The following is an 11969-nucleotide window of genomic DNA, read 5'->3' on the forward strand; positions in this document are numbered from 1 at the left end:
GCTGATAGCTTGGTCTGATTCTAGAGGTCTCGAGCGAGACTCCAAATTTGTAATTGTAACCTTCATCGATTATTCTTAAACAATTTCAGGAGGTAGGTAGGGTACACCCTACACCTAGAGGGTAGGTAGGTTAGATCAATTCCTTTTTAGGGTTCAGTACCAGGGATGTTGCGGATGCAGATTTTTTGACATCCGCGGATGCGGATGCGGATGCGGATATTTAAAGGCTCACATCCGCGGATGCGGATGCGGATGTCAAGATTAGGTACTTAGAAAACGTCAAATATTACATTTTTAGTATTTTTTTATTTAAAAAAAACGAAACGTTTAGTATTTGAGCAAGAATATAGAGGTGCGTTATATTTAATAAACAGTAACTTGGCCGACTTTTCTGGATCTAGACCATTTTGTTATAGGTAATGACGAAATTACCTAGCACTTACGCCGCCGCTAAGACGTTTCTGTACCGAATTGTTCGACATCCGCATCCGCATTAAGCTCCGCATCGTTTTTATGCGGATGCGGATGCAGATGCGGATGTTGAAAATAATGCGGAAGTTCCGCGGTTGGGGATGTTCGCAACATCCCTGTTCAGTACCCAAAGAGGAACGACAAGGAGGAAACGGGACCCTATTACTACGACTCCGCTGTCCGTCTGTCCGTTCGTTTGTCTGTCACCAGGCTGTAACTCATGAACCGTGATAGCTTATAGACAGTTGAAATTTTCACAGATGATGTAGGTACGAGTATATATTTCTGTTGCCGCTATAACAACACATACTAAAAACAAAATAAAATAAATATTTAAGTGGGGCTCCCATACTCGTACAACAAACGTGATTTTTTGCTGCTTTTTGCGTAATGGTACGGAACCCTTCGTGCGCGAGCCTGACTCGCAATTGTCCGGTTTTTTTTAAACAAAAGTAATACTTATTTTAATTTGCCTACATCTTAAAGCTGTCCCTTAACAATTGCAAGCAGTCGATAGCTTTAATATAGTTACATGCGTGATATGTACCTTAATCCAAGCTTCAAGGCTGCTTCAAGGTAATAAAATACAATACTTAATAACAAAACGGAATGGAAAGATCAAGGAAGCAGACATCATTTTTAGGGTTCCGTAACAAAAAGGAAAGGTACAAAAGGAACCCTTATTTAGGATTCCTTCTCCTTACGAAACGCTAATTCATCTATCGCACAGGCAAAGACTGTGCTTAAGGAGCGTTAGGGTTAGGACCTTAGGACCCCACGAGCCAAGGGCCTCAACCCCAAATGACATAAAAATATTGGCTTTGGAAATTAACCAGCAGCGCCGGATGTCCCTCTGGGCCCAGGCAACCTTCAATGGTTTTGAGATGGAGAAGGGGTAAAATCTTAGTGCCATATATGTATATATACCAAGTGGCAAGTGCCTATTAGAGCTAGGTTTCTAAATACGGGACTGTTGACAAGGAAGAGCTTATCTCACTATCAACGGTGATCAATTAGCAAATAACAAAAAGCCTTGCTAACATTCAATAGGTAATTCGAAAGATGAAAAAATCTAGTCACCGAAGGAACCTTCATCTGAAAGTGGGATTCACTATTGATCATTTCTGGTATCGTGACGCCTGCTATAGTTGAAATTCTTTGACGAGAATATTTGTAGAAAAATATCGATGTTAATGTGTGTATATATTTAATACAATACCTATATGCAAATCAAATAATTTCAACTAAGCATAATTAGCTAGTTGACAATACCTACACGGATCCTCACATTGTTCTTCTATTAGTGAAGAGGTCGGCACGGCCGCCGAACGTTTATTAATAGTGTTAATGATAGTGAATAGACAAGATGAAGTCGCTGCTGCTTTTGTTTCTGGTGCACCAGTCTTCGGCTGTCATTCATTATTTAAATTGTGAGTTTTCTGGCGAAGTATACCAACTTGGTAGGAGGCTAGGTGCTGTCTTTAGTTGCCTGTAACCCAAGGAACAGAGGCAGGGATACCGCTAATAAACCTGTCATTGTCGAACTGTCGAAAGGACTAATGTAAGTACATAATAAGTACTTACATTTGAAACGCTAAGGGTTCAGCCAGGGCCGTAGCATTGGGATTTTAAGGTAGGCCCGTAGCTACGACCCTGTGTTCAGAGTTCAGCCAAGTTCTATATACTTAACCACTGTCAGAGCGCCAAGTCAGTGCAATACTGCAAACTTAGTGTACCTAACTAACTCATTGTGTGTTTCGACTTCGCGCGTGTCTTCTTTCAGTTAATTTCAGTGCATGCATGGATCCTTGATTTTAGTGACCGAGTACAGCAAAATGCCGGACCTGTACCAGATGGACGACTACGACACGTGTGTGATGGAGCCGGGCGGGACCTACTGCCTCGTCGACGCCGACCTCTACTCCAACCAGCACTCCGACCTCATGCTGATGATACAGGTGATTTACCTAGCTTTTCTCCTTTTTAGGGTTCCATACCCAAATGGTAAAAAACGAGACCCTATTACTAAGACTTCGCTGCCCGTCCGTCCGTCTGTCACCAGGCTGTATCTCATGAACCGCGATAGCTAGACAGTTGAAATTTTCACAAATGATGTATCTCTGTTGTCGCTATATAACAACAAATACTAAAAATAAAATGAAATAAATATTTAAGGGGGGCACCCATACAACAAACACGATTTTTTTGCTCAATTTTTTGTGATGGTGCGAAACCCTCCGTGCGCGAGTCCGACTCACACTTGGCCGTTTTTTTTTACGATATAAGAGGAAATCAAGGAAACGAATCCCCTGAAGTGCGTTGCCGACCTTTAAGATGGGAGTATATGCTCTTATCTTGAAGGTTTTAAGATCGTATCGGTCCGGAAATACCGGGTGACCGTTTATTCCGCAGCTGTGCGAGGCAGGAAGTATTGGATTTAAGATTTATTTGCAAAGGGTGATGCCATGTGTTTTTACAAAATCTTATAAAGATTCTATTCTATTCGATAACTATAGCAGTCACCCTATCGCAGCGCGCGATAGTCGTGGCGTTCAAAGGGTTAATAATTTAGGTACCTATATAAACCGAGTGGATGACTCACGTTAGACCGGGCCGAGTCCGGGCCGGAGCTTCCGCGCGGCGCTTACTTTTCTATGACAGATGACAGGTGATCACGTGATGCTTTCCATTGAAAACGAAGCTCCGGCCCGGACACGGCCCGGTCTAACGCGAGTCATCCTTAACTGTGGTAACTTTTACGACCCATACAGGAATACTCAAAAAATACGAGAAAACATTACAATCACACGAAAATACACCGGGCTTTGTGCGTCCGAAAAACTTGCATGGATTTCGTGAAGAACAGAAGTCTAGAGAAAGAAGAGGACCTAAGATCCGTCCTTGAGGAATGCGTCGATGATTCCTTGTGGAAAGGATACAAGCTAAACGCTAGGTAACTATACTCCATTCCAGATAGGATTAGAATAGGGTTTAGGATTAGATAAGATTGTCCTTGAGTAGTAAAGTCTCGGTAGCTTAGTTGGCAGAGCGATGGGCTAGCGATCCAGAGTCGCAAGTTCTAGTCTAGCCCGAGTCAGTGAATTTTTCCACTTTTTTTAAATGTCGGTGGCATACAGGCATACGCCTGATGGTAAGCAGTCACCGTAGCCTATGGACGCCTGCAACTCCAGAGCCTAAAGAGGCAGAGGTCAACAACGCTCGATGTTAGAGAACGTACTGCGAAAAACGATTAACTTAATTATTATATGAAGTTGTATCGAAGTCGAAGAGGTTTTGCTGTCGTCTTCACAGAAAAGGTTTAAGATCTCTGATTCTGTAATCTTCTAGGGTCAAATAATATCAGTATTTAATGATAATAACTTAATAACACATGTTATTACAGATGTCAGGGTCACATTTCTGTAATTATACTAATTATATATGTGGTTTCATCTTAGTTCATAAATTTCATAATTATAGCTAGGTACCGTAAAACGGGGTGAGTAGGTTTCGCGGGGAGAGGTGGGTTATGGTTATGAATGGGGAGAGAAGGTTTGACTCAAACCGTTTGAGAGGGGGGTGAGAAGGGATTTTAAGGCTACTGCTACAATAATAATGTATTCCAATTTAAAATGGAGCTATAGTAATACGCATAATAAAAAAAAATCGATCCAACAATCTTCCAAAATCACCTTTGTTTGAAAACCCCTCTCACCCCAAAATACCCAAACACGAGGCACTACGGGGTGAGGTGGGTTTTCCTCTTTATCGTCAAAGTTATGAAATGGAACTACCCAAAATAAAATAATAACTAAAATACAAACGTCCGGAACACTTATTATTAAAGTGCGATGAATAATTTCAGGGCCATTCTTTTCATATGTAAAAATAAAATGTTATCAAGGTTTCAATTTCAGTTTTGACCCTACTCACCCCATTTTACGGTACACTATTAGATACCTACTGAAATACTTTTGCCGCCCGGCAAATTACAGCTCAAAATACTATTCAGTACATATTTACACTTTAATATGACAATTAACTGTAATGAAAATATGTGGCTTTCCATCAGAGAAGGGTTCTTATGCTTCATGTTCAATAAGAATTATTTACAGAATTTCTGTTGGAATTTCAGATGGAAAGGACCTTATTGTTGCTGGGCTGAAAAGTGGTGCCGATTCCACCGCCAGCCCCTTGAATTTCCCCCTTACAATTCTCATACATTCGCCGTCGAAAAAATTACACCTTTTTCACAAATCGGACTTATGTTAGTCTAGCTCTTATAGCGTAACTGCAATACCTATAGGTATAGTAACGCTATGTCTCATTGTAGTCATTGTTCTCTCTTTTTCTGTTCTGTCTCATACCTAATACTTACTTCAAGAGTTAATAACATGAAATAAATCATCATTTGACGACCGGTCCCTGGCCCTGTCTGGCCTAGTGGGTAGTGACCCTGCCTGTGAAGCCGATGGTCCTGGGTTCGAATCCCGGTAAGGGCATTTATTTGTGTGATGAACACAAATATTTGTTTCTGAGTCATGGGTGTTCTATGTATATAAAAGTAATCTATATAAGTATGTATATCGTCGCCTAGCACCCATAGTACAAGCTTTGCTTAGTTTGGGGTTAGGTTGATCTGTGTAACATGTCCCCTGATATTTATGTATTTATTTATTTATTTATTCCAATCCCATAATTTCCAGGTTAACCGAGGTGTTATACTGCAAGAGGCACGGCGACAAGAGAAGTTTTAGCACTGGAGATTACATCATGGCGGGCGTTTATTTGGTCCTGATCATACTGAACGCAGTCGGGACTTCTTACGACATTATCAACGGTGATGCGGCAAGTACGTATCATTTTGTTACCGAGGTCAATGTGGAGAAGACCGGCATATAACATTTTTGGTAGGCAAGCCCGTCATACGGCAAACACAACGTATTTGAATACGTACTTACAGTCAGAAAGGAAGAGCTTCGCTCTTTCTGCCCTACTGACCTTTTGTAGGTAAGTGGAGTATGTGTACCGACGCAAGAGTTAGAAGCGACGAAAGAGCTTGTAGACGGTCTTACCGGATAGACGGTCTTCGCCACTTGGACCTTAAACATTATTTTTAAACTTGAGAAAAGAAACTTGCGTTTGCTAGTTGTCTTTGACCAAAGTAATTAAAATTATTATTGTTTGTTTTAGGGAATCCGTACTTACTGGCGTTCTCTTTGCGATGTAACTGGCGTAAGCTGATAGCGCCTAGCGGCGTCGGGCCCGAGCCCAGGCTCAACCGGCTCAAAATCATCAACGGATTGAGGTACATCCATTATACAATTATACATTATACATTTTTACAAAAATAAACTCGTTGATGTCTTTTGTTCTATAGTTTGGTTTTGTCCTCTTGGCCGCAGTGACACGTGATTGGTTAAATTCAATTATGTATAGAGTACACTGAAATTTTTCGTAATGAATAAGTCATCATAGTTGAGTTCATGGTGAAATGTTTGCGATAATAGTTTGCTATACAAAGTCTCAATTCGACCATTAAATTCGACGCGTAGAAAAATAATAAAAAAAAAAAACAAAAAAAAAATTACTTAATATAATAATATATCTTTTTTTAAAAAAGGGAACCGCCTTCAAAAAACCAACCCACTGAAAAGCATAAAATAATTTTTATATGGCATCCCTATACGTGTCCAGTCCCTATCCTGTCGTAAAGCAAATTTCTGCCAAAAAGTAATTAATACCTAATAATAAGAAAATTAATAATCATCCGGGTAATTACTTCATTTTTGAAGTCGGTGCCAAACCAAAATTTTTGAGAACCGATATTTTAGACAACGAAGAACTGCACTTACTTGCATTATAAAGACATATATATATATATATATATATGTCGGAGCGAGACACCAGAAAGACGTATTGCAGCATTACAGTTCATAGTTAGACGCCTGTATAAAATCGATTAGCAATGTTTGGCGTATTGTTGAACTAAAATGACAGGTAGAAGGCTTTGGAACGTCAAGATGACGTAGTATCTTGAGTGAACGTAGGCACGAGCGGGCATTTTTGTCGTTATGTTGGTAGACTGGTCAGGCAGGTTTACCAACTTGAATTGGAGGCGGGAGCGGTTGGCTCCGCCGCTGGAACTGGCTTCATTCTTCTTGATCAGACCGCGCTAGAGATCGGACGTTAGCCAAGCTCGTGCCTAATTCGCTACGTTCCTGAAGGCTTACACCTGAAGGATTATTCTGAAAGCTTATAGATTCTCACGTTCTTTAACCGTTTAGCTAAGTGTTTTATTCCAAGTGTTATTTTGATTTCTTATGTGCCATTATAAGCTTACTTTTGTAAAATAAAGAAACTATGTGTTGTTTTGAAAAGATGTGTCCCGCCGAGTTTGTTGCCGGGTTAAATCTTCTCGAGTCAGAGGTGTAGGGTTGGAGCCGGTGTAGTTTGACTTGAATAAAGATTTAAACGGATTTATGCGATCTTTTTATTTTCAAATCACACCTTTTAAAACTAAATAGCAATTAGTTATTTTTATCGCTTAGTCCTAAAATATGATAGGCACTTGTATGGTTAACAAGTCCGAATGTTTATTTCATGCGTTTGTAGCATACCTACTATTTTGGCTGTGAAGTAATACATCCAGGTACTACCCCCACGCGCCCACCGCCATCGGGACCATCCGTCGCCGACATCAGCAAGTGGGATAGATGCGGAGTTTCATGTATTGCTTACACAGCCACGTGGGAGCGCAGGTGTATTTCCGGTTTGTATTTGTAGTGACCTACATTCCATAATCTGGACACGTGGTAAGGTAAGCTCACGTGTCTAACCTTGATTGAAAGGTGAGTGTAATTCATTGTTATTTGGTGAGAATTATTGTGAAATTGTGAATTATGATTGAGGCAGTCGAGCATAGCGGTCGTTACGTGACGTTATCTCGGTGATCGTTACGTTTCTTTGTAATTTATTTTTGTAATCCATTTAAATTGAAGCGATCTTGAGTTATGTTGATTTGAAATCCATACTGTTAATTAAAACCAAGTATTAGCTATCACGATGTGATATTATTTCATCACTCACTTGTGAAACTACCCTCAATAATTGTTTTTCATGAAAATACAATTAATTTTTAAAATCCATTTAAATCAAAGTGATCTTAAGTTATTTTGATGTAAAATCCATATTGTTAATTAAAATCAAATATTGGCTGTCGCGACGTGATATTATTTCATCGCTCACTTGTGCATCTACCCTCAAAAAATATTTTTTTTCATGAAAATACAATGCACCGTTAGAAATTGATCCTGCTGATTTGCCAATGCAAGGATTATGTAATCTTTACCCTGTAACGTTTAGTAATTAATAAAATTGCGACAAATTATTGCTCGTAATGCCGTGATAGATCACAAATCGTGCATACTATGGAAACACGAGCTACGCATATGAAAATTAATGTTACAGTGTCCTGCAGCCAGAGCCGAGCGAACTTGCAGACATCATTACGCCCGTGACACAGAAGCAGCTGCGCAGTATCTTCTGTGCTGGAGATTTGGAAATAAAAGGACAGGTTTCGTTCTAATTGTTTACCTATTAGTGAATTTTATTTTGAGTGTAATGGCGAAGCATAACAGTCGAACGTAACTAATAAGCTGTCACTTTTCGTATTGGCCCATTTTACCGTGTTACTTATTTTTGGAACAAGTGTTTGTTTGTTCACGGAATGAAATAAAACGCACTCATTGAAGTTTAAATTTTATTCTGAGATTTTTGAAGTCCCGTATACATTGGAAACATGTTTTTTGTGTCTGCTACCTTGCATTTCATAAACCTTTTGAGTTTAGCCTGCATACATGATAAACCTGATACCGTGCAAATGATGATTTCAGTAACAGCCAGCTATGTTGAACCACATCGTGTCTCTCGCAATCTGCCGCAGCAACGGCAACGGCAAGCGGAAAGGATCAGCCTCCGTGCTTGGGTTGGACCTCACCACCACCACCACCTTTGACTTGGTCGCGTGCTTTATTAAGCTGGTGAGCAGTTCCCATTTCGTTGGGATTATTTTGAGATGTTTTACTTCTGCATAGAAGTCTTGAGCGAGTTTCTGTTGTTAAAGCTAAGGAAGAAAGCTATCTTTAGTGATTTTTATCAGTAATGTTCAGTTTCAGTTGATCTGTTGACGCTAATAGTACCAATGGTTCTGAGTAACATGATTTAAAGACCTGTTTTTATTTTCTTTTTTTTGGCATTCACTGTTAACATTGTTTTGCTTTCGACGGACTGAAAGCTTGTACTTTCATAGGACTAAAATTACGCCCGATGGACTGGGCACTACTGTTTTGCTTTCGATAGACTGAAGGCACGCCCGATGGACTGGGCAATACTGTTTTGCTTTCGATGGACTGAAAGTATGCCCGATGGACTGGGTATTGTTTAGTGACCGCATCAGAAGTGCCGGAGCATGTAAGAGGTGCACGTGGTCTGCTTTTTATGTGCAGAATGCTCTTTGCGAGGAGTAGCACTTACGCGGCTGAGATGGTTACTTCTGACGAGGGTCTGGTATCTGCCGAAGGACTGGCAATGCACCGAAGGACTGGTGTTGTTTTGTTAAAAATGAATTCCCGTTTATGTACTGTGTTCATATGAGTAAAATTTGAACTGTCAATTCAGAATGTTATTTATTTTAAGATGTCTTACAAAAATTTTGATCACATATGACCAATTTTTTTTTTAATGCCAGATTACTTCCCCGTAAATTGATATTGATGACAATAGTAGTGATACTGTCGAGCAATGAATTAGAGCTGTTGTGATTTGTGTTTTTGATGTTTGGGATTGTTCTGTTTTCACATAAATTTGAGAGTATCCGCCAGATGGAGGCGATGATTATTGGAGTGTATCCGTTAGATAGCGGCGATGATTACCGACGAGTATTTTTATTTAGTTGTTGCTCGATGGACTATTTTTGACTAGAGAATTGAGGATTGTTAAAGTAATTTTGAACAATTATTTTTTCTGGTTTGATTGATGACAAAGTTTGATTTTAATAGTAATTTGAGTGAGACCCAAATTGTTGGTCAGGAATGACCGAGCGATGAGATACTGTGCTGTATGTTTTGTTTCAGTATCAAATGCATACACCCACACACGAGGACGTGTGTAACGCAGGATGGCCGTGTCGGAGCGAGACACCAGAAAGACGTATTGCAGCATTACAGTTCATAGTTAGACGCCTGTATAAAATCGATTAGCAATGTTTGGCGTATTGTTGAACTAAAATGACAGGTAGAAGGCTTTGGAACGTCAAGATGACGTAGTATCTTGAGTGAACGTAGGCACGAGCGGGCATTTTTGTCGTTATGTTGGTAGACTGGTCAGGCAGGTTTACCAACTTGAATTGGAGGCGGGAGCGGTTGGCTCCGCCGCTGGAACTGGCTTCATTCTTCTTGATCAGACCGCGCTAGAGATCGGACGTTAGCCAAGCTCGTGCCTAATTCGCTACGTTCCTGAAGGCTTACACCTGAAGGATTATTCTGAAAGCTTATAGATTCTCACGTTCTTTAACCGTTTAGCTAAGTGTTTTATTCCAAGTGTTATTTTGATTTCTTATGTGCCATTATAAGCTTACTTTTGTAAAATAAAGAAACTATGTGTTGTTTTGAAAAGATGTGTCCCGCCGAGTTTGTTGCCGGGTTAAATCTTCTCGAGTCAGAGGTGTAGGGTTGGAGCCGGTGTAGTTTGACTTGAATAAAGATTTAAACGGATTTATGCGATCTTTTTATTTTCAAATCACACCTTTTAAAACTAAATAGCAATTAGTTATTTTTATCGCTTAGTCCTAAAATATGATAGGCACTTGTATGGTTAACAAGTCCGAATGTTTATTTCATGCGTTTGTAGCATACCTACTATTTTGGCTGTGAAGTAATACATCCAGGTACTACCCCCACGCGCCCACCGCCATCGGGACCATCCGTCGCCGACATATATATATATATATATACTTAGTTTACTCATTAATTTAGTTCTTGTAGGTACTACGTATTTTTTTGCTGATTGGTAGTTAAGAATATTTTGTTGGTTTGGCACCGCCTTCAAAAACATAAGCCCTTGCTACACGGTCGCCGACAAGCCCCTCAGACCGCGTGGCCTTGGTCTGGACGGACCGTGTAGACAGTTGTTTCCAACAAAATTTGACCAAAACTGACCAAGGTCAGACCAAGGACAGACGGTTAGAAGGCTTGTCGGCGACCGTGTAGCAAGGGCTTAAGTAATTACCCGGATGATTATTCATTTTCTTATTGTTAGGTATTAATTACTTTTTGGCAGAAATTTGCTTTACGACGGGATAGGGACTGGACACGTATAGGGGTGCCATATAAAAATTATTTTGTGCTTTTCAGTGGGTTGGTTTTTTGAAGGCGGTTCCCTTTTTTTAAAAAAGATATATTATTATATTAAGTAATTTTTTTTTTAATTTTTTAATTCTTTTTTATTTATTTTATTTTATTTTTTACTTTTTAGTGATAGGTAATTTAATTTAGTTTTAGTGTAATTTAGTATTAAGTTAATTTGGTTTGGTTTTCTAGATATGACCGATGACCTAAATAGCGTGGGCTTATAATATGTTGCACCAACCCTGAGTTCCATTAGGTACAGCCAGGGTTCAGCATCAGCTCTATCTTGGGTACTGCTCTCCCAAGTGCTCATCAAGATGTGACGGATGACCAAAATAGCGTGGGCCTATGGCGCACCAAACCTGAGTTCCACTAGGTACAGCCAGGGTTCAGCATCAGCTCTATCTTGGGTACTGCTCTCCCAAGTGCTGATCAAGATGTGACGGATGACCAAAATAGCATGGGCCTATGTTGCACCAAACCTGAGATCCATTAGGTACAGCCAGGGTTCAGCATCAGCTCTATCTTGGGTACTGCTCTCCCAAATGCTCATCAAGATGTGAAGGATGATCAAAATAGCGTGGGCCTATGTTGCACCAAACCTGAGTTCCACTAGGTACATCCAGAGTTCAGCATCAGCTCTATCTTGGGTACTGCTCTCCCAAGTGCTCATCAAGGCGTGTGGGATGACCAAAACAGCGTGCCTACGTTGCACCAAACCTGAGTTCCACTAGGTACAGCCAGGGTTCAGCATCAGCTCAGATCTATGTATACTAAAACCTTCTCCAGAATGTAACAAACACTTTTCTGAAAACCGCATCAAAATCGGTTCAGCCAAACGCGAGATAATCGCGAACAAATATACATACATACATACATACGGGTCAAACTGAGAACCTCCTTTTTTTTTTTGAAGGCGGTTAAAAATACGTTATACCTATACTATTTGTCGACAGATCCCTGACGATGGTTTGCGTCTACTTTTCGCACGGCGTGTTAGTACTTGTTGTTTTTTACCTCAAGAATCCATACTTCGTCGAAAACGTAAGTACCTATAATATACTACCTTAGTAATTATTTTGCATGGACACA

At 40.1% G+C, this 11969-nt stretch overlaps 1 protein-coding gene across 1 annotated transcript in view; it reads left to right on the plus strand.

Moving 5' to 3' along the window:
- Positions 1 to 1768: 1768 nt before the first annotated feature.
- The window catches only part of LOC134655324 (nose resistant to fluoxetine protein 6-like), a 36822-nt gene continuing 26621 nt past the window's right edge, over positions 1769 to 11969 (plus strand). The window contains exons 1-6 of the mRNA XM_063510775.1: positions 1769 to 1901; positions 2290 to 2429; positions 3243 to 3424; positions 5178 to 5323; positions 5665 to 5779; positions 11834 to 11921. Of these exons, the coding sequence (XP_063366845.1) occupies positions 1838 to 1901; positions 2290 to 2429; positions 3243 to 3424; positions 5178 to 5323; positions 5665 to 5779; positions 11834 to 11921 (735 nt within the window). The 5' untranslated portion in view covers positions 1769 to 1837. The remainder of the gene's footprint in view (positions 1902 to 2289; positions 2430 to 3242; positions 3425 to 5177; positions 5324 to 5664; positions 5780 to 11833; positions 11922 to 11969) is intronic.

Source organism: Cydia amplana, chromosome 16 (genome assembly GCF_948474715.1).
Source record: "Cydia amplana chromosome 16, ilCydAmpl1.1, whole genome shotgun sequence".
In the NCBI taxonomy this organism is placed as follows: domain Eukaryota; kingdom Metazoa; phylum Arthropoda; class Insecta; order Lepidoptera; family Tortricidae; genus Cydia; species Cydia amplana.